This window comes from Oryctolagus cuniculus, chromosome 17, assembly GCF_051225735.1.
Source record: "Oryctolagus cuniculus isolate XC-2025 breed Fujian yellow rabbit chromosome 17, ASM5122573v1, whole genome shotgun sequence".
Taxonomy (NCBI): domain Eukaryota; kingdom Metazoa; phylum Chordata; class Mammalia; order Lagomorpha; family Leporidae; genus Oryctolagus; species Oryctolagus cuniculus.
Genome location: NC_142883.1, coordinates 43,364,456 through 43,385,858, shown reverse-complemented (window position 1 = coordinate 43,385,858; position 21,403 = coordinate 43,364,456). Strand labels below are relative to the sequence as shown.

The following is a 21,403-nucleotide window of genomic DNA, read 5'->3' as shown; positions in this document are numbered from 1 at the left end:
TTTGTTCCGGGTGTCTGCTGTCGCTAATCAGGGGCTGATCCCTTCAACGGTTTTGCTTGTTGCCTTGGTGCTGATTGGAAATCTCAAGGTTGCTATGTGTGTGTGTGTGTTTCAAAACCAGAGTCCCTCCCTTTGGGATATTTCTAAAGTCTGGGAATGGAGGGAAAAGCAAATCTAGGAGTTTTGTGCAGCTCCTCCCTGGGCAGGCTCATGGAGGCCCCACAGGCCTGAGTCCTGACCACCCCAGGCCCTGTGTGGGCCTGAGCTGTCCCCTGAGCACATCCCTGCATGCCCTGGGCTCACAGAGCCCCTAGGCTGGAAGGTAGAAGGTGACACTGCAGGCAGCTAAGAGCCTGGGCCCAACGTCGGGGGGATCCCGGGACTGGGTCAAGGGCCAGTGTTGCTCTTCACCACGTCAGGAGCCTGGGCCTGCTGCCTAACCTTCGGAGTCCTGAGATCCTAAATTCTGAAATGGACCCAGAAATGCCTTCCTCACACACAGAGTTGCTCTGTCCAGAGCCGGTGACTGTCAGTGCACGGGGATGGGCGTGGCGAGGTGGGCAGGTACGCCCTTGACGCTGCTGTGGTGTGCAGAGACGTTTCTCCGCCTTGTTAGTAGAGAACTAACAACCTTGCTGAACTGAATGGTTACGGCAAAACGCCCGGGGACAGCAGTGTTCCGGCGGGCGCGAGGCCAGCAGCGAGGCCGGCAGGACCCTGCGTTAATGTGAAGACCCAGGCTTGTGTTCAGATGGGATCAGAACTCGGGGCAGTTGACCGCTGGCCCTCCTGGTGGCCTCGTTCAGCTCCTGCTTCTGGGCATTGAATTAATCCCCATGTTAGGCTATCTCTCTGCTGATCTTTCTAACGTCTTCCTGTCCCCAGGGCAAAAATAGAGGCACATCTGGCCAGGGTGGAAGCGGTCACAAAGGAGATAGAAACAACAGGAACCTACCAGCTCACGGGGGATGAGCTCATCTTCGCCACCAAGCAGGCCTGGCGCAACGCCCCTCGCTGCATCGGCAGGATCCAGTGGTCCAACCTGCAGGTGGGCGTCCTGCGTGCCCCACGCAGGGGGCTGGGTGGCCTGCTCCAAGCATTTATTTGAAAGGTAGAGTTGCAGAGAGAGAGAGAGAGGAGAGACTTTTCACTGGTTCATTCCCCAAATGGCCACAACAGCAAGGTTGGGCCAGGCCACAGTCAGAAGCCATGAGCTTCTTCCAGGTCCCCAATGTGGTTGCCAGGGTGCAGGCACTTGGACCATCTTCTGCTGCTTTCCCAAGCCATCAGCAGGAAGCTGGATCAGAAGTGGAGCATGTGGGACTTGAACTGGTGCCCATATGGGATGCCAGTGCTGCAGATAGAAACTTAACCTGCTGCACCACAGCACTTGGCTCCATAACTTTGTTTTTCTGGGGGCCCAGGTGCGGCAAGAGAGGTTGTTTAGGTCTAGGGTTTGGATTTGTGGCTCTGAGATAACGTTTTATTTATTTCGTAGCTCCAAGATAACATTTATTTCGATAACATTTTATTTATTTCGTGGCTCCGAGATAACATTTTATTTATTTCGTGGCTCCGAGATAACATTTTATTTATCCTAGCTGCCTGGGCCATCTTTTCATTGGGGGATTCTTAACTGTTGGATATTATGAAAAGCTCTTAGACCAGACATGAACTCTGGTGGATATTGTGAGCTCCTGTGGCAGAGGAACCAGGCTGGGTAGTGGGAATCCTGAGTCGGGGTGTTTTCTTGGGATTTTGATTTTTGCTGAGTTCTTCCAAGTGGAGTTGTTTGTGCTCCCCTGGGAGAGCAGGAGAAGGGGTGGACCCAGCGTGAGCTGGGAACAGTACCGAGAGGGGAAGCCCCGCTCCTCGTTATGTTGGGTGTTGAGGAGTTGGGTATACACGGCGCACTCAGTTCCAGTGGCCCCTGGCCCTTCGCGACGCCCCCACCCCGCAGTCCTTGACAGGCGTGGTCTGTACGCAGGTCTTTGATGCCCGGAGCTGCTCCACTGCACAGGAAATGTTTGAACACATCTGCAGGCATCTGCGTTACGCCACCAACAACGGCAACATCAGGTGGATGCCCGGGGCTCGCGCCGCCCGAGTCTCAGCCAAAGGATGCGCTTGTGTCTAGGGGAGGCTTCTCTGACTCCAGGCAAACCGTGGAGAAAGAAAAAGAGGGACTCAGGCTTGTTTGGGGACTGACAAGGGCGAGCCTGGTCCCACTAGCTGTACCCCCCCAGCAGCGCGTGCCTGGGTTTCCTGCTGCAGGCTGGGGGATCCTTCGCCTCTGTTCTGGGTTAGGGCACCTCACTTTGTTGGAGGGGAGAGTGAGTCAGCTTCCAGCAGGTGGTGCTGTGCGGCGTTTTGCTTAGAGATGACAGAGTCCCTGCTCCTGGGTGTGTCTCTACCACCATGCTCGACCCCTGGCCCTACCTTCCTCCCCAGCTAATGGGGTCAAGGGTTCAGCAAACATCCAGTGCCCCCCTGTGGAGGTGACCAAGCATTTAAGATGCTGCTCCAGCCCACTGCAAACCCACAATTCGCATGAGGCAAGGCCAGCTAACCTCACTGCAAGGGGAGAGACGTGGCACCCGGTGGGGAGGGCTGGGAGGGCTCCCTAGAGGGTGGCCCCTGTGCTGGCCTTAAAGGAAGGTAGGAGCTTGCGGGAGCAGGAGGGCGGGATGTCAGAGGCTGGCTCAGGCTGCTTGGGTGCAGGAGGCAGGTAGGGTCAGCGAGGTGGCTGGGAGTCCCCCCAGGACTGGGTGCTAAACAACTGTCTCTGTGCGGGGAAGGTCCGCCATCACCGTGTTCCCCCAGCGGAGTGACGGCAAGCACGACTTCCGAGTCTGGAACTCTCAGCTCATCCGGTACGCGGGCTACCACATGCCCGACGGCACCATCCAAGGGGACCCAGCCAACACCGAGTTCACGCAGGTACCCGGCCCAGCCTCATCCCTGGGACTCTGGGCTGGGAGCCCGGTGGTGGGTGCCAGCTGGAGCCCGGAGGTGACTCTCTGGGTCTGTCTCGCCCCCACTCCCCCAGCTGTGCATCGACCTGGGCTGGAAGCCCAATTTCGGCCGCTTCGACGTGCTGCCTCTGGTCCTGCAGGCCGACGGCCGGGACCCCGAGCTCTTTGAAATCCCCGCTGACATTGTGCTCGAGGTGCCCATGGAGCATCCCAAGTGAGTGGGCTGGGGGAGCTGGGGGTGTGAATCAGCGGGCCTGCGCCTCCGCCACAAGTGGCTGTCCAACCCCAGGCCCGCCCCCAGAGCCCAGGCAGCCGCAGGTGAGGCCGAGGGCCCGTGTTTGCTGCCCCCCCTCCGCCCCGTTCCACGGCAGCCCTGCAGTTGCCTCTCTGACTCCGATGCAGGAGGATGTGTTGGTGAGAGGGTGGGGGAGAAGGAGAAGATTGGGAAATGGTCACTTTGGGGGCAGAACCCTTTGAGATTCCTGAACTGAGCAGCCCGGGCCTCTTGCCTTCCTGCCATCCATCTTAGCTGCCCCTCTGCCTGCTGGGGGCAAACGTAGGACTAGAGTGAGTTTGCCTTTTTCAAGAATTTCATTTCATTTTTTATATATTTTCATTTTTATATATGGAAGAGAGATACAGAGAGACAGACTCAAGGCGGTCTTGCATCTGCTGGTTTATTCTCCAAGGGCTCACGAAAGCTGGGGCTGGGCCAGGCTGAAGCCAGGAGCCGGGAACTGCATCTGGGTCTCCCACGTGGGTGGCAGGGACCCAAGTGCTTGAGCCATCACCTGCTGCCTCTCAGGGTGTGCATTAGCAGGAAGCTGGACTGGAGGCGGGGCCAGGACTTGAGCCAGGCTCTCTGATATGGGAGGTGGGGCCCCAAGTGTTGTCTTCACTGCTGCGCCAAATGCCCACTCCCATAGTGACTTCAAGAGCTCAGCTGGCTCAACCCCCCCTCCAGGCAGGACACGGGATTGCAGAAGGACCTCCTTACTTGAGACTTGCCATCCAGCAGGCATTGGGCTGGCTCTTGTCCCTTGAACATTCTGAACTCAGTCCCACCTTGAGCCTTTGCACTGGCTATCTGCACTGCCGCACCTGCCCAGTCCTCAGAATTTTGCAAAGGTCATTTCTTCTTGTAACAAGGCACCTGCTGTAAGGCCACCCTCTCTGAGACGGCCATCAGGGCACCTGCTAAGGCCACCCTCTCTGAGAAGGCCATCAGGGCACCTGCTAAGGCCACCCTCTCTGAGAAGGCCATCTTGAAAGGAAGCACCTTCGCTCTCAGTCTGACACATCATCTTGTTTCTGTCTCCCTATTTGTTTCCCTTTGCAGAGTCTAGACACTAGACTGTAAGGCCTTAGAGGCTGGAAGTCTTGCCTTTCTTGAATCCTCAACACCTAGTAGGATGTGTGGCACGTAGTAGGTGTTCAGTTATGTGAAACAGATTAATGATATTATTATGTTCATAATAATTCTGTGAGTTTGCTAATGCCACCTCTGTTTTGATGATGGGGATTCTGAGGCTAAAAACTCAAGGTCACACCACTAGCTGTGCTGAGGCAGAACTGAACCCCAGGCTGCTGACCCCGAGTCCCTAACCACCATGTTATGTTAGAATCTCAGCATTCAGGCCAGTGCTGTGGTGGAGCGGGTGAAGCCGCCATCTGCAGCGCCGGCATCCCATATGGGCACCAGTTCAAGTCCTGGCTGCTCTGCTTCCCATCCAGCTCCTTACTAATGCACCTGGGAAAGCAGCAGAGGATGGCCCAAGTGCTTGGGCCCCTGCATCCATATGAGAGACCCAGATGAAGCTCCTAGGTCCTGGCTGAGCACCGGCCATTGTAGCCATTTGAGGGGTGAACCAGAGGATGAAAGATCCTCCCTCTCTCCCCTCTCCCTCTCTCCCTCTCTCCCTCTCTCCCTCTCTCCCCCTCTCCCTCTCTCCCCCTCTCCCCCTCTCCCCCTCTCCCCCTCTCCCCCTCTCCCCCTCTCCCCCTCTCCCCCTCTCCCCCTCTCCCCCTCTCCCCCTCTCCCTCTCTCCCTCTTCCTTTTCCTGAAAAGAAAACATCTCAGCCTTCAGCATGGGATATGTGAGGGAATGAATGACCACAGTGCACCTGTCCCAGGGAGAGGAACTTTGAGATCAGCTCTTAGCAAGGCGTTTTCTTGGTCGAGTCTTCTTCCGAAGCTTTCTGCAGGGGAGTGGGGGGCAAAGATGAAGGCTGCCGTTGCAGCCAGCTCTCCCTCCCCGCCAGGTACGAGTGGTTCCGGGAGCTGGAGCTGAAGTGGTACGCCCTGCCTGCCGTGGCCAACATGCTGCTTGAGGCCGGCGGCCTCGAGTTTCCCGCGTGCCCCTTCAACGGCTGGTACATGGGCACAGAGATCGGAGTCCGGGACTTCTGTGACGTCCAGCGCTACAATATCCTGGAGGTACTGAGGGCCGCCTCGCCGGGTTGGCTGCAGGTGTGCGTCCCAGGGATGGCCTCAGCCCCATCACTCTGTGTCTGCAGGAGGTGGGCAGGAGGATGGGACTGGAGACGCACAGGCTGGCGTCGCTGTGGAAAGATCAGGCCGTCACAGAGATCAACATCGCCGTGCTCCACAGCTTCCAGGTGCGTCTGCTCGCCGAGGGCCTCGGCTTTCCCATGAGGGCAGTGTTCACACACGCATGTGTGAAGCAGCAGGGGGCAGCAAGGGTTCATGGGAAATGCACGCCATGAAGACATCATGCGTGGATCCCCCAGTTTTTTGCACCCAAACAGACTTAGCTTTGCATTCCCTTTTTCACAAAGCCCCCTTGTATTGTGCACCCAGTATACACCGGGCATGGTGCTGGGAGGTGAGAGCAGTGAGCCTTCTGCTCCTGGTCACCCTAGCCGGGCAGCGCCAGGCAGCGCCTTACCCCTCGAGGCCTCCGGTGCTTCCCTCGGGCGCCGAGTCCTGTGCTCTCGCAGTTGCTCAGGGAATCACTTCCAGGTCACCGTCCGTGCTGGGTCCTTCCCATCCGCGTGCAGAGGGGCCGTCCTAGCTCCCATCTCAACAGTCAACGGAGGGACTGCATAGCTAACCACATCCCTGCCCCCAGAGGCCAGGCTTCTTCCAGCTCCTGTCTCTTTTCTGCTTCTCTTTACAGCCAAACTGTCAAAAGATCTCGCGGCACTTCCTCATCCCCAGGCCGCTCCAGGCCCCAGCTCTCGTTCTCCACTGCTCCTCTGGTAGTGCTGGAATTCTTGTTTTTCAAAGTCATCGAGAGGATTCCTACCACAGGGCCTTTGCACTTACCCTATCCCTCTGCCTAGACCCTCCTTCCTGCAAACCATCGCCGGGCTGGCTCCACTCACATGAGCAGGGGTTGCTCCCCCTTCCCTGTGTGGAGTGAGCGGCCCTCCTCTCGGGCCCACACACAGCAGACGGGCTCCTGTGTGGGACGGAGCCCTCTGCTCCCACTCACATCAATGCTCCCTTCCCCCCCGGGAAGACAGCGGAACACAGGAAGGCGTGACTTTGGAAGCTGGGGCCCTCTCTACAGGGCTGGCAGCTGCCTGCTAACTCAACCACTGGGCAGAGTCGTTCAGTCGTTTGTACGTTTGTTCAGCCGGGCCCAGGAGCAAACGGGGCCGTGTCTGATCCATCACCCAGGAGGCGGATGGAGCCTGTGCTCCGTGGGGCAGGGCTTCTGGGCCTGAGCGCAGGCGGAACAGGAAGTGCAGGCCTGCCTCAGGAAGGGGAGGGCCGGCAGGATGCAGCTCCCTCCCAGGGCATCTGCCGCCCCGGGCAGCTGCGTCCCAGTGCCCAGAGGCTGCAGGACTTCCGCGTGGCTCTCCTCCAGGACAAGCTTCCAAGGGCTTGGCCTTATTTCCTCGCCTGCAGAGTGAGGCTAAGAATAGACCCCCGCTCGCTAGGCCGTTGCTGCGAGTAAATGCGGGTGCATGCGCAATGGCAGGCGTGCCGCTGGCCCGGGTGCCCACTGTGTGCGGCGGCCGTGGTGTGCTGGTGATGTGGTGTGGGTACCATCGTTACCGTGGTGATGCTCCTGAGCTTAGATGCTCCTGATGCTGTGTGAGCGCTTGTCACATTTTAAAAGGTGTGGCTGCACCTCCGGGGCCTCCTGGTGCTGTCCCAGAGTGCCCCTTGCCTGGCCAACTTGTCCCCGGCTCTCAGGACTCGCTGCCCGGCGCTCCCCAGGGCCTCTGCCCAGCGGGGCTCTCCTCTGTTACTCCCAGCAGCCTTTGCACGCTGCCGTCAGCCCCGTGACAAAGGCTGACCTCCTGCTTCCCCTGGTTGGGCTGAGGCAGAGAAGGGGCAGTGTCCCCCCCTGACATGCCAGCGCCTTAGGCAGTGACTGACAGATGGGAGTAATGGCTGCCGGCGTTTGCTGAGCACGGGCTGTACTTTGCTTGTGCCGTCTCGCTGGATCCTTTCTACAACCTCATGTCATAGGAACTGTTTTTTTTTTTTTAATTTATTTTATTTATTTGAAAGGTAGAGACAGAGAGAGGGGTTCACTCCCCAGATGGCCGCAATGGCCGGAGCTGCGCCGATCCAAAGCCAGGAGCCAGGAGCTTCTTCCGGGTCTCCCACGCGGGTGCAGGGGTCCAAGTCCTTGGGTCATCTTCCACTGCTTTCCCAGGCCATAGCAGAGAGCGGCATTAGGAAGAGGAGCAGCCAGGACTAGAACTGGCGCCCATATGGGATGCCGGTGTTTCAGGCCAAGGCTTTAACCCGCTGTCCACAGCGCTGGCCCCCCATAGGAACTGTTGTGAGCCCCATATTACAGATGAGGAGACTGAGGTTCGGGGATATTACGGACTGACTAGCTCAAGGTCATGTTGGGACTAGCTCAAGCCAGCATTGGGGCTATGATGGTAAACAGGTGTCTCTCCACTGAAAGGGTTGCCCCAGACACGGAAGGGCATGGCTGCCCTAGCTGGATCCTTCTAGGTGGCTCAGACCCCAGCTCCTGGTTTTAGATGTGGGAGATTTCCATGTCCAATGGTTTTCCCACTGCTCAGACCTCCCCACAGAGGTGTCTGCCTAATCCTGGGCCAGGAAGCCTCAGCCCCAGGACGTAGCTCCTGGAACTTTCCACAAATGGCTGGGGTGGTATTTTTTTTTAAATATTTACTTATTTGAAAAGCTGAGAGAGAGAGAGAGAAGTGCACTGGTTCACTCCCAGATCTGATCCAGGCTGAAGCCAGGATCTAGGAGCTCCATCCGGGTCTCCCATGTGGGTGACGGGCTGAAGCACTTGGGCCATCCTCTTCTGCTTTCCTAGGTGCAACGGCTCAGAAGTGGAATGGCTGGGAGCAGAACCAGTGCTCCAAACGGGATGCTGGCATTGGAGGAGGCAGCGTAACCCGCTGCACAGTGCCAGCCCCGTGGGGTGGTATTTTCATTACCTGCAAGAAGGCACTGTGATCTGAGTTAGCTACATCCAGAAACGTGCGGCTGGGGAAGCTGCGTGCTGCCTGTTGCCGTGGTCGTTCTTGGGCCCTGCCTGTAGGCGTTTATTCTCAGCAGGCTGCGGGTGGCCAGGCCTTCCCAGCCCCACCGGGGAGGCATCCCTGCCGCCCCACCCCCACCTCACCCTCCACCGTGCTGCCCTCTGGTTCAGAAGCGGAACGTGACCATCATGGACCACCACTCGGCGGCCGAGTCCTTCATGAAGCACATGCAGAACGAGTACCGCTCGCGCGGCGGCTGCCCGGCCGACTGGATCTGGCTGGTCCCCCCGATGTCCGGGAGCATCACCCCCGTGTTCCACCAGGAGATGCTCAACTACATCCTGTCCCCTTTCTACTACTACCAGGTAGGGGGCGCTCAGGGCGCAGGTCGGGCGGTGGGCGTGGGTGTGCACCTGTTCCTCTGACAAGCTTTGGCTTCCACGGGAGAGTGTGGCTGTCACCCAGCGTAAAGACCGGGTCCGATTCTGCGGATTCTGCCTCTTTCTGGCCACACTTGACCTTTCTCAGCCTTGGTTTCCTCATCTCTAATAGTGAGGGGGATGAACCTGTGGGTCACGGGGGACCGTGCGAGCGATGGCCCAGCCCAGATGGCAGAGCCGGCAGCCGGAGCTGGGGCGGCAGAAGGGGGTTCCTCGTGTGTCGCGGAGGATGTGGGTTGGGTTGGGGGTGAGGGGGGGTGACTGCGTGTGCTGGTTGGCCCGGGGCCGGCTGTGCCTGCTGAGGGAGCTCCTGCTGTTCTGTTTAAAGGCAGTTAGGTGTGGACCTTACAGGGTGCACTGCGTGCCTGTGCTAAAGCATGGGAAGCAGAAGAGGGCACAGTTGCTTCCCTGCAGGACCCTAGTGAGCACTAGAATCAGCTGCCGGAGCCGGCAGGAACCAGTCTGAGACGCCACACCCCGGTCGGAGCACCTGCGGTCATTCCCCAGCTCCGGCTGCTGGCGCTGCCTGCCTGCTGCCTTCTTCCCTTTCTTTCACCTTATTTATTTGAAAGGGAGGGGCTGGTGTTGTGGTGTAGCAGGTAAGCCACTGCCTGCGATGCTGACTCTATCAGTTTGAGTCCCAGCTGCTCCACTTCCAGTCCAGCTTTCTGCTCATGCAGAAGATGGCCCAAGCGCTCAGTCCCCTGCCACCCACGTGGACGACCATGATGGAGCTCTGGGCTCCCGGCGTCAGCCTGGCTCAGCCCTGGCCATTGAGGCCTTTTGGGGAGTGAACCAGCAGATGGAAGCTCTCTCTGTCCCTCTGTCTCTTTGCTTTTCAAATACATTAAAAAAAAAGAAGTGTAAGAGAACCAGCTGCACCCTGTGACGCACAGGCTGTGAGCTGGGCGACAGCACGTGACTGGGAGGGGGGCACACAGCCCCAGCTCATTCACGTGGGGAGAGTCCTCCACCTCCCACATTTCAGGACCCCACCCCACCCTCACCTGGCCCTTCTGTGCTGCAGGTAGAGGCGTGGAAAACCCACGCGTGGCAGGACATGAAGAAGAAGCCCCAGAGGAGAAGGCTGCAGTTCCGAGTCCTGGGGAGGTACGTCGCTCTCTCACCTTCGTCTCTTCCTTCCACTCAGCCCCCGCCTCCAGGCCTCAAGGACAGGGGACCTGGCAGGAGTCTGGCTCCCAGAGTTCCCAGCATCCCCTGCTGCCCTTGCCCCAACCTTCCCCCTCCTCTCTGTCCCCAAGGGGGCTGGGGAGGAGAGAGTGCCAGTGAGGGCGCAGAGCTGGTGAGAACGTTGGGTCCCCTTGTCGGGAGCCTGCCACGCTGTTAGCTAGCGGTGCCCCTCCCATGCTCCCGCCCCCCCCCCGCCCATCCTTGTGGTAGGCTCCTCACACCACGCCCCCTGCCCATCCTTGTGGCGGGCTCCTCACACCGTGCCTGTCCCTCTGTCCCCACAGAACTGCCCTCTTTGCCTCTGTGCTGATGCGCAAGACCTTGGCGGTCCGTGTCAGGGCCACCATCCTCTTTGCCACGGAGACGGGAAAGTCGGAAGCGCTGGCCCGGGACCTGGGCGACTTGTTTGGCTGCGCCTTCAACCCCACGGTACCTGGCTGGGCGGGGCTGCTGCGGTTTCCTCTGCTGGTGTGCACAGACGGCCGGGGCATGTGGCCGTCCAGGTTTCTCTGCTCCTGGAAGTCCCAGAGCCGGGCTGTGCCGGTGTGCAGCGTAAATCTGCGAGGAGGATAGGTCTGTGTGCAGGGGCTCTCAGACTTAGCCAGGAGTTCCTGGGGACACGGTTGGAGAAACGCTTTCTAATGACGCCGTGCCTCAGTGCCCCCGAGCTGCTCCTGATGAGTTTTACTGGCATCCACAGAACCCCTTCTGTGCAGGGTGCGGGGCTGAGTGAGGAGGGGAGTGATCGTGACGCAGACAAATTAAACCTCCAAGGAGACTAAGCCGTGCCCCTGCCTCCAGCAATGGAGGAGGAAATCCAAGGCCACCTGCTGGGCCAGCACTGGGCTCTGAGGTTGCACCAGCAGGCTGCTCGCTGCACGCCCCCAGCAGCCCTGCAGAGCAGGCGGAGGGCCACGTGGCTGTTAGTGCAGAGGACGGAGCTGGGGTCAGGCAGCCCAGGTGGCTTTCCCAGGGTCACATGGCTTCTGGGAGACAGAGGTGACCCTGCTGTCCTGCGGACATGGCACGGCCAGTGCGGTGCCTGGAGAAACATGGCCCTGGGCAAGGAGTACATGTGACGCCTCTTGGCTCCGGGGATCCGGGGCTGGAAGGGACAGATACATGTCTGTCAGGCGGGCCTGGGAGAAAAGGAGCTGATGGCACGTGGCACCTGCTGTGGCCTCCAGGCGGGGTTGTGTTTGTGGGACAGGCATCCACCAGGGAGGATTTGGGCTGCAGTGGGAAGGCTGAGAGTGGCTCTGACTTGGAATATGCAGTTTGGAGACAGAGCCTCCAGGGTACTCATGGTCAGGGCAGTTCATTTGCTTCCTCTGTGGCCCCCAGTGCTGGGCCCTGGGGGAGACAGGTGATGAGGGGCTCCTAGCCTAAGGGGTGAGGGGAGCACAAGACGTCTGGGGAGGGTGTGGAGGGCCCTGCCCCAGAGCCGAGGGCTGAGGTCCACCTCGGTGCTGTGCAGGTCCTTTGCATGGATGAATACCAGCTGAGCAACCTGGAGCGGGAGCAGCTGCTGCTGGTGGTGACCAGCACGTTTGGCAATGGAGACTCCCCCGGCAATGGAGAGGTGGGTGGCCCAAGGTAGCCCCTGCAGGACCCAGGAAAGGGTTTGGCGGAACTCGGCTTGGGAGGGAGCACTCCAGTCGTTGGCCTGCCTGCTTCGCAAGCACCCGTATGGCACCTTTTCTATGACATGTTTTGTATTTAAAGAGTGGCATTTAAAGGAAACTGGTATCAAAATCACACAAGTGAAAATCGACAAAAAGTCAATTCAATGAAATGTAAGTGAGCTATATATATATATATATATATTTTTTTTTTTTTTTGAAAGAGCGACAGAAAGAGGGGAAGAGAGAGAGATCTTCCTTCCGCTGGTTCACTCCCCAAATGCCTGCCCACAGTCGGGGTTGGACCAGGCCGAAGCCAGGAGCCTGGAACACAATCCAGGTGTCATATGTGGGTGGCAGGGACCCAAGTACTTGGACCACCACCTGCTGTCCCCCAGGGTACTCATTAGTAGGAAGCAGAGGAGCCAGGACGCGGACCAGGCGTTCCACTGTGGATGTGGACCTCTCCAGCCATCACTTAACTGCTGTGCCAAGTGCCCACCACCCCTATTTTTTTAAAGAGCCACCCCCCCCAAAGAGTAATTGGGAGGGCCAGCACTGTGGTGTAGCAGGTAAAGCCGCTGCCTGCAGTGCCAGCATCCTATGTGGGTGCCGGTTTGAGTCCCGGCTGCTCTACTTCCAATCCTGCTCTCTGCTGTGGCCTGGGAAAGCAGTAGAAGATGGCCCAATCCGACGTGGTGGCGCACTAGGTTAATCTTCCGCCTGCAGCGCCGGCATCCCATATGGCACTGGGTTCTAGTTCCGGTTGCTCCTCTTCCAGTCCAGCTCTCTGCTGTGGTCCGGGAAGGCAGTGGAGGATGGCCCAGGTCCTTGGGCCCTGTACCCGCATGGGAGACCAGGAGGAAGCACCTGGCTCCTGGCTTCAAATCGGTGTAGCTCCGGCTGTGGCAGCCATTTGGGGGGTGAACCAACGGGAAGAAGACCTTTCTCTCTGTCTCTCTCTAAATGTCTAACTCTACCTGTCAAATAAAAAAAAAAAAAATCTTAAAAAAAAAAAGAAAATGGCCCAAGTACTTGGGCCTCTGCACCCATGTGGGAGACCTAGAAGAAGCTCCTAGCTCCTGGCTTTGGATTGGCGCAGCTCTGGCTGTTGTGATCATCTGGAGAGAGAACCAGTGGATGGAAGACCTCTTTCTCTCTGCCTCTACCTCTTTCTAGCTCTGTCTTTAAAATAAATAAATAAAATCTTAAAAAAAAAAAAAAACCTAATGGGGAAAGTGTTAGGTGTTGAGGCTTTGTTAGCACCATTTGAGATTGTCTCCCTACTGCTCAGGAGGACAAAGGGTAACTGAACAGAGAAAAAGTAAAATAAATTATAGGGCTGGCACTGCAGGTTAAGATGCCGGCTGCAACACAGGTATCCCAAATGGGCACCAGTTCAAGTCCCAGCTGCCCCACTTCCAATCCAGCTCCCTGCTAATGCACCTGGGAAAGCATCGGAAGATGGCCCAAGTACACCCATGTGAGAGACCAGATGAGACTCCTGATCCCTGGTTTCTGCCTGGCCCAGCCTCAGATGTTATGGCCATTTAGGGAGTGAACCAGTGGATAGAAGATCTCTCTCTCTCTCTCTCTGCCTTTCAAATCTTTAAAAAATAAATAACAAATAAGGAAGATGTTTTCCCACTGCGATGTTATGTTATTTGGGGGAGAGACAAATTGAACTTGTCGCCTGGCAACCAGAGCCCCAGCCGGGCGGCCCCACTCTGCAGCTGGTGTCCACGGTGGGCCAGCAGCCTTCTGCCGGATGTGGCTGCCTTGTAGGTGGGCCACTGGAGGGCAGATATGAATCCTGGACTGAGGGCTGTTTGTTCTCTGTCTTTCTAGAAACTGAAGAGGTCCCTCTTCATGCTGAAGGAGCTCACCAACAAGTTCAGGTACAGCCGCTCCTCACCCCAGAGCCTGGGGCAGGGGATGGAGCTGGGTGTGCAGAGGGGCTTATCTGGGAGAGTCCCAGCACAGAGACAGCCTGGGGCTCAGGTGTGTCCTCAGGTGTGTTGAGGGTCACACCTGGAGCCTAGCTCCTCCCACAGGTATGCTGGCCAAGCACTGGTCAGGGGACTTGGTGAGGCCAGGGTGGAGGGGCTGGGGCCAGAGAGGGCCAGCAGGGGAGAGCGTGTGGCTGGCCTGCCCCTGGGCTGTTGCTGTTGGGTGCTGGGTGCTGCTTGCCTGGGGCGTGAGGCTCCATGTGTGTGACCTCCTGGGACAGGTACGCGGTCTTCGGCCTCGGCTCCAGCATGTACCCTCAGTTCTGCGCCTTTGCCCGTGACATTGACCAGAAGCTGTGCCACCTGGGGGCCTCCCAGCTCGCCCCGCTCGGCGAAGGGGATGAGCTCAGTGGGCAGGAGGACGCCTTCCGCAGCTGGGCCGTGCAGACCTTCAAGGTCAGTCCCCCTTGGCACAGACCTGATGGGCTGCACCTGCCAGGTGTGTGGGTACTTCCCCGGGGTGGGGTTGGGGGCCGCACAGCCAGGGGCCTGGCCGCGGCCTCTGCACTCTCAGCTGTTGCTTGACTCATCGCCTTGCACTCAGCAGGGGTACCTGGGGGGTTTGGGGTGGGGCAGACATGGTCCCAAAGCCCAGCCTCCAAGTGATCCCACATCAGGAACACCAATAAGCAATCAAACCACCTTTGCGGTATGCATGGGATAACCCGGTGATATCAGTGTTAGCATTCGTAATGAGAGCTGGAGCCACGGGGTGCCAAGCCTGGGCCTGGCTGTGTCTTCGCGATGGCCCGTCACATGGGCATGCAGGGGAATTGGACAAGCACCTGGCTCGGTGTCCTGCCCTGATTACAACGGGTCCCCTGTTGTCACCATCGATGGTGACGATGATGGCTTACGACACCTGTCTGCCCTGTCTTCCAGGCAGCCTGTGAGACGTTTGGCATCCGAGGCAAAGAACGCATTCAGATCCCCAAACTCTACACGTCCAGTGTGACCTGGGAGCCGCACCACTACAGGCTCGTGCAGGACTCCCAGCCTTTGGACCTGAACAGAGGTACCCACCTGAGTGCCCTTCCTGCCTGGGCGGGGTCCCGGAGCTTCCCTCTGGACAGAGACCGCTGGCCGGGGGCTGCCAGGCGCCTCTCACGGCACTCATGAGCCTGCTGGGGGGGGGGGGGCTCATTCAGGAGGAAGCTGGGGAGGGTGGCAGAAAGAGGAGGGAATAGGCCTGTGTGTGCCAGGCACTATTCTGGGCTCCTTGACCACATGGGAACCTGACCTTGAACTTGTGAGAGAGGCACAGAGAGGTTGAAGTTCAGGCAGGTGAAGAAGTGGCTAACGAGTGGCCAGGTCCCGAAGGCAGCGAGTGTCGAGGTTTTTCAGAGGCAGCTCCAGGGGGCGAACTCGCCTCCGTGTGCCCTGGCTGCTGCGCTGGGCCCTTGGGCGCAGAAGTGCTGCAGGCTCAGGAGGTCCCTGACTCCAGCTGTCTTCTCCTGTGGCTTGTAAGGCACGGAGGTGTCCTGGGACTCCCCTGTTGTGGTTTCTAAATCGAATTCCCGTACCCGACTGCAGCACAGCCACCCTCGCTCAAAGCAGGGAAACAGCAAGGAGAAAGCTCCTATCGACACCCCGAGAATAGGGCCCGAGTCTGAGGCATGCGGAGGCCCCCTCCAAGCTCCCCCTGCCATGTCCTTGTCCCTGCCCTCACAGCCCTCAGCAGCCTGCACGCCAAGAATGTGATGACCATGAAGCTCAAATCTCTGCGGAATCTACAGAGTCCAAGATCCAGGTAAGAGAAGGGAGGGCTCCTCAGATGGTCCTCCCTTGGCTTTATTTTAATGAATGAAAGACCGGAGCAAGTCAGTCTTTGAAGGCTGGGGAGGGAACTCTCCGCCGACCTTGGCACTGGCGCCGGGGGGAGGACCAGCTCTCATCGGCTGGCCCTGGTGGCCACCTGTGCCCTGACATTGGGTCCCACTAACCACGGCCAGTTGTGCAGCCTGGGAGGCTACTCCTGCCTCCCTGTGCTCTTCCACTAAAAGGAGGGGATGGCTTTTTCCTAAAGAACCTCTGTGAAAAGCGTGGGCAGGGCAGGCCATCTCCCAGCCAGGACAAGTGAGGGTTGTGGCTTATCTGTAGGTTGTATGTACCTGTTGTGGCTTCACTAGGTCTTTGTTCTGTAAGAACAGGGTTTGTGCTTGGGGCAAGGAAGCTTTCTCGAGAAGTGCCTGCACATCTCAGGCCGGATGCCTTCTTCAGGTAGAGCCTGGGGGCTGAGCCATCAGAGCTGGCCCCAGGCTCTCTTGGGCACCCACACCTGAGCGCGTGCCCTGTCCTGAGCACAGGCCGGTGACCCAGGTTCACGAGCTGGGGCAGGAAAATGGAAGGAGGGCGCATTTCCTGGGGAAGCCACCCCGCCCATCAGGGAGCACTGCAGGAAATCCTGGTGACGTCACCAGAGACCTCCCTTCCCTTCCGCAGCCGAGCCACCGTCCTGGTGCAGCTGTCCTGCGAGGGCAGCCCTGGCCTGAGCTACCTGCCCGGAGAGCACCTCGGGGTTTGCCCCAGCAACCAGCCGGCCCTGGTCCAAGGCATCTTGGAACGAGTAGTGGACTGTCCTGACCCCCACCAAACCGTGCATCTGCAGATCCTGGCTGAGAGCGGTGAGCCTGTGCACGGCACACGGGGCTGAGGGGGCCCGGCCTCAGCACCAGCCCCTAGCCCCCAGCCCGCCACCCCTTCCCTCTTGTCTGCCGACAATAGTCCTATCCCTGGCCTTAGTTTCCTTGGCGGTAACGACATTTACAAAGGTTGTATCCCCAGAAACAGTGAGCAGAACAGGAGTCAGGAAGCACAGTCTGGCAGTGCCCCCACTGTCCAGGAGAGGGCGACAGAGCCTGAAATATGGGCACAAGGGGACAGAGACATCTTCGTGACCATAGGGAGAGCACACAGTGCATCAGGCCTCTCCCTGGCCCCAAGAAATGACATCATAATCTCTTTACCTCACGTGTATCGGGTAGCCGTGTACCGGGCACTCTGCCAGCTCCTGTCCACACGTGCTCAGCACCAGCCAGATAGGTTTCGTTATTATACACATTTCATGGGGAAGGAACCAAGGCCCACGATGTTCAGCCACCCAGCTGTTGAGTGAGGAGCCAGAGTCTGGACCCAGTTATGTAGGCTCCAAGGTCCGACCCCCAGCATACGGCCTCCTGGGAGGACTTGCCACCCACCTCGCTTTGGGTTGATCGTCTGCTCCCCCGAACGCCCACGGGACTATGGTCATGGGCTGTGCTCCAAGTCAGCAGCTGGCCCTGGAGTGCACACGTCTGTGGTGGGGTTAGTCGTTGTGAGTCTGTGGTGCACCTGTGGGTGTCTTGCTGAACTTCAAGTCCAGGCCAGGGAGGGCCATGGTTGGTTCCCTGGGATCATGTCGGTGGGCTGCCTGTTAGGGGACCCTGGCAGCCCTGTCTGGGCACCACCTTCTTTCTCCTTTTGCTGCTCTTGGAGCCAGAACTTCAGGGTCTCCTCTCTCCTGCAGATGGAGGGTGGAAAGCGTCTTCCCCAGAGCCCTTGTCTCCTTCTGAGAAGCCCAAGTTGGGTGTTTTCTTCAACCTGACACCTTCCTGTCCTATGCAGGCAGCTACTGGGTCAGAGACAAGAGGCTGCCCCCCTGCTCACTCAGCCAAGCCCTCACCTACTTCCTGGACATCACCACGCCCCCAACCCAGCTGCTGCTCCAGAAACTTTCCCGACTGGCCACGGAAGAGGCCGAGAGACAGCGGCTGGTGACCTTGTGCCAGGTGAGTCAGGGCCAATGGGGGCGGAGAGGGTGGCAGCAGGGCAAGTCCCAGAGTAGGGGCACCCAGAGCCCAGAGCCGGTCTTTAAGCTCCCAGTGGGACCCAGCCCAGGTCACAGGCTGGTAGGAAGCAGGCATCACCTGCTGCCCCCTCTCTCGGACACGGAGGTGTTGAGCTGAGATCAGCTGGGTGTCTGCAGGATGTAGCCAGGGTGCACGTGCTTGGAAATTAGCTTAAAAGGAAACCGCTGTGGCCCGTCTGTGTTAGGGTTCCCAAAAACCTGACTCACAGTTGGCATGTAAGAACTGTTGGAGGATGGACAGAGTGGATGAAGGGGTAAATGGATGTAGTGACCCATGGGTAGCTGAATCAATAAATTAATGAGAGTGCATTAACTCTCATTTTCTGGGCCCAAGTCTTTGCAAAATGCACTGGATACCATCATCATTGCTGTTATCATGATCATTGCCAATTGTCCCAATTCCAGCCACCTCCACTGCCATTATTCTGTGGCTTTGCTGTACTAACTTGGCCCACGTTTTCTCATTTAATTCCTACAATATCCCCACAGGGTGTGCACTTTCTTCATTTCGTAAGGGCTAAGTAGTTGGGACAGGATTCCACAGCCAGTAAGGGCATCCAGCCAAGATTTCAAAGCCTGATCGGTTCCAAAGCCATGCCTCAGATTAGAGTGTAACAAAAATTTGACCCCTGCCCGTGAGTCACTGATGGTGGAATTCCAAGCACATACTTAGAGAAAATGCTGCCCACTGTACCCAGTGCCTCTAGAGCAGGAACTTAACTCTCCAGCTGGGGGATGTCAGCACCCTGGACAGCGCCGGGTGCACCTGGTGCGTGTTCAGTGAGCAAACGAATGAATACACACTGGGTCCCGCCAGCCTCCCCCGATCCCGAGTGGGGAAGGCACCCCGAGTGCCTCACACTGCCCCTGGTTTCCAGCCCTCAGAGTACAACAAGTGGAAGCTCACCAACAGCCCCACGTTCCTGGAGGTGCTGGAGGAGTTCCCGTCGCTGCGGCTGTCTGCTGCCTTCCTGCTGTCCCAGCTGCCCAACCTGAAGCCCCGATACTACTCGATCAGCTCCTCCCAGGACCACACGCCCACGGAGGTCCACCTCACCGTGGCCGTGGTCACGTACCGCCCCCGAGGTGAGGCTGGGGCAGGCGCCCTGGAGAATTCTGGTTGACCGCTAACGGTACCGGGAGGGGCAGGGAAGAGGTTGCCGTGAGCCAGATGTTCAGCTGACCCCTTCGTGTGCGAGGCGCAGGGAGGCGAAGCCGCTTGTTCAAAGGGGAGAGCTGAGAGCCAGGCCCCCACAGGTGAACTGTCAAGTCCAATTTGTTGGCCATGGGATGGGCCTGGTGCTGCTGGGACAACGTAGTGAGAACAGATGTACAAAGCAGCCCTCGCCCCACAGGAGCCCAGTGAGTCTCAGTCTCGCCGACTGCCCGGCGCACACGCGGGTGTTTCGGCCTTGGTTGTCGGCTCACTTGGTCGTTCTGTCGGTGGTGTACCTCTGCGTGCCTGGCACCGTGGGGGAAACACGGCACACATAGGCCATCCAGAGGGGCCAGCAAGAGGCGGGCACAGCTGTGATTAGGTGATTGTCTTTGTGCTGAGAAGGAGCGTGCGGGTAGCAGATGGCGGCTGAGGCCCCCTCCCCTGTCCGCCGTGGCTGGTCACTGCCTGGGTCTGCCAAACTGGGAGCTGGCCCTTCCCCGGTCCTCTCTGCTCTGCAAAGCAGCATCACGCAGTTTGTCAAGTCATGCACTCTACCCTGCCTGAGCGCGCCCACCCAGCCCTGGCTCCGCCCCCAGACCCCGAGAGGGGAGGCCCCTCCCAGGGGACACCAGAGGACTTCCCAGGGTGGATAGTTTCCTGTGGTCAAGTCTGGGCTGTGGGGAAGGGGCTGGCATTCAGAGAGGGCCAGGGTCAAACCGAGGAGGGGCCGCTGGGGGGCAGAACGAGACACTGGAGCAGGCAGCATGCTCAGGTCTCTGTCAGCCGGCCTCCGCGCCAGCAAGGCCAGCCCTGCAGAGGCACTTGGCAGTGGCCTTCCGGGGCTGCTGTCAGTGGAGCTGAATGGGCCTGGGAGGGTCCCTGGAGGAAGGAGCACTTGAGTAGGGGTAGGAGAACCTGCGACCTGAGTGACCTTGACCGAGAGACCTGAGATTTGGTTTCTGCTTTGGCAAAAGGAGCTTTCCTCCTTCCCCGGCTCTGGGCACGTGGAGGGTGGGTCTCTGAGCCAGGGACCCCAACGTTTAGCCTGAGAGGACCTGAGTGAGCGGGCCGAGGGGTGTCCTGGTGTGGGGGGATGGAGGTCACGTCTGTGCTGTCACTGCAGGTGGCCAGGGACCCCTGCACCATGGAGTCTGCAGCACGTGGCTCAGCAGCCTGAAGCCCCAAGACCCAGTGCCCTGCTTCGTGCGGAGGTAACCACCCCTTCTGCTGTCCCTGGGGAGGCTGGGGCTTGGGCATTCTGGGGTAAAGGCCAGGGATCTGGGGCTTGTACCCCTCGGGGCTCCTGGGCCCATAAAGAAGGCGTTAGGGTCCCACTGGGTCTCCCCACGCTTTGCCCTGGCTGGCTGCGGGATGTGGCTGGGCTCTAGCAGGAATAGCAGTGGTGGGGGGTGGGGGGTGGGAGTGGGGAGGGCAGCATGCAGCGAGCTCAGCCTGCTCACAAGGTTCTAGGGGAGACGAGCAGCCCGCAGGCCTTGGGAAGTCAGCGCTGAGCTCCACGTCCTCTCCAGCCTCGCCCCACACCCAGCTCCCCAGCCCCTGGCCTGCACATGCACCCAGCCAGCAGTGTCTGAGGCAGGGGTCTCTCTCTCTCTCCTTCCCCTGCAGTGCCAGCGGCTTCCAGCTCCCCGAGGACCCCTCCCATCCCTGCATCCTCATTGGGCCCGGCACGGGCATCGCCCCCTTCCGCAGTTTCTGGCAGCAGCGACTCCATGACTCCGAGTACAAAGGTACGACTTCCGGCTTCCTGGGTGGGAGCGGACACTGCCTGGGAGAAGAACCGGGGGCGGGAGGAGTCATGCCACCACCCACAGATGTTGCCTGGCCCCTCTCCAGAGTGAGGCCCATCCCCCCAACCAGCGTGCCACAGCCTGAGGGGGCTCTGGGGGCTAGGACTGCTGGCTTCCTGCCTCTGATGTTGCAGCCATGGGGGGTAGGGGGGCAGTGGGAAAAGTCCCCACTTTAGACCACTGATGGGCTTAGTGGAATCTGCACTTTCAGTTGTGTGGCGTGAATGAGGGCCTCAGTTTTCTGTCCTGTGAAATGGGGAGAGTACCAGATAGGATCCTGGCGAGAATGGAATGAGAATTCAAGTTGGGTGCCTCTGGTGGCCACCTTGGTAACTGCAGCCTGCTGGATCCCACAGGGCTCCGGGGCGGCCGCATGATCCTGGTGTTCGGGTGCCGCCACCCAGACGAGGACCACCTGTACTGGGAGGAGTTGCTGGAGATGATGCAGAAGGGGGTGCTGAGCGGGGTGCACACGGCCTACTCGCGCCTGCCCGGCCAGCCCAAGGTAAGTGCTTGTTCCAGGCACCGATGCGGGCTGTGCCCTGATTCCCTGCCAGGCTCACCCCTCTCTGGTCCACTGTCTTCTCAGCTCCAGCTAGAGGCCAGTGGACAGCCTCCAGGGGTCCTCCCCAGGTGGTCCAGGACCCAGTCGGGTCACAGGGCAGGTGAATCCAGAGCCCAGCCCTGGGCCGCACACTGCTGGGGACAGGTGGCTCAGGCCAGCTGCCCGCGGGAGCCTGGTAGGGTTGGAGGGGCAGCTACTGCCCTATGAGCCTGGGGGGCTGGGACTGACTTTGTTTCAGGCCCATGAACCTGACCCCAGGCTTCCCTCAGACCCGACCCTGGGGCCACTGTGCATCTTGAGGGTCCCCAATTGTTCCCCAGAGCCTGGGGATCCTGG

At 59.1% G+C, this 21,403-nt stretch overlaps 1 protein-coding gene across 3 annotated transcripts in view; it reads left to right on the top strand.

The window, feature by feature from the left end:
• Positions 1–21,403, top strand: part of NOS2 (nitric oxide synthase 2) — a 42,285-nt gene that overhangs the window by 19,106 nt on the left and 1,776 nt on the right. For all 3 annotated transcript variants that reach the window (XM_017349094.4, XM_070061102.2, XM_017349096.4), the window contains 20 exons: positions 886–1,048; positions 1,988–2,079; positions 2,799–2,940; positions 3,050–3,189; positions 5,238–5,412; positions 5,493–5,594; positions 8,597–8,791; positions 9,894–9,976; positions 10,342–10,486; positions 11,535–11,639; positions 13,528–13,577; positions 13,910–14,084; positions 14,571–14,703; positions 15,360–15,438; positions 16,131–16,312; positions 17,292–17,455; positions 18,414–18,621; positions 19,818–19,905; positions 20,321–20,442; positions 20,859–21,007. In XM_017349094.4, coding sequence (XP_017204583.2) covers positions 886–1,048; positions 1,988–2,079; positions 2,799–2,940; positions 3,050–3,189; positions 5,238–5,412; positions 5,493–5,594; positions 8,597–8,791; positions 9,894–9,976; positions 10,342–10,486; positions 11,535–11,639; positions 13,528–13,577; positions 13,910–14,084; positions 14,571–14,703; positions 15,360–15,438; positions 16,131–16,312; positions 17,292–17,455; positions 18,414–18,621; positions 19,818–19,905; positions 20,321–20,442; positions 20,859–21,007 — 2,692 coding nt within the window. The remainder of the gene's footprint in view (positions 1–885; positions 1,049–1,987; positions 2,080–2,798; positions 2,941–3,049; positions 3,190–5,237; positions 5,413–5,492; positions 5,595–8,596; positions 8,792–9,893; positions 9,977–10,341; positions 10,487–11,534; positions 11,640–13,527; positions 13,578–13,909; positions 14,085–14,570; positions 14,704–15,359; positions 15,439–16,130; positions 16,313–17,291; positions 17,456–18,413; positions 18,622–19,817; positions 19,906–20,320; positions 20,443–20,858; positions 21,008–21,403) is intronic.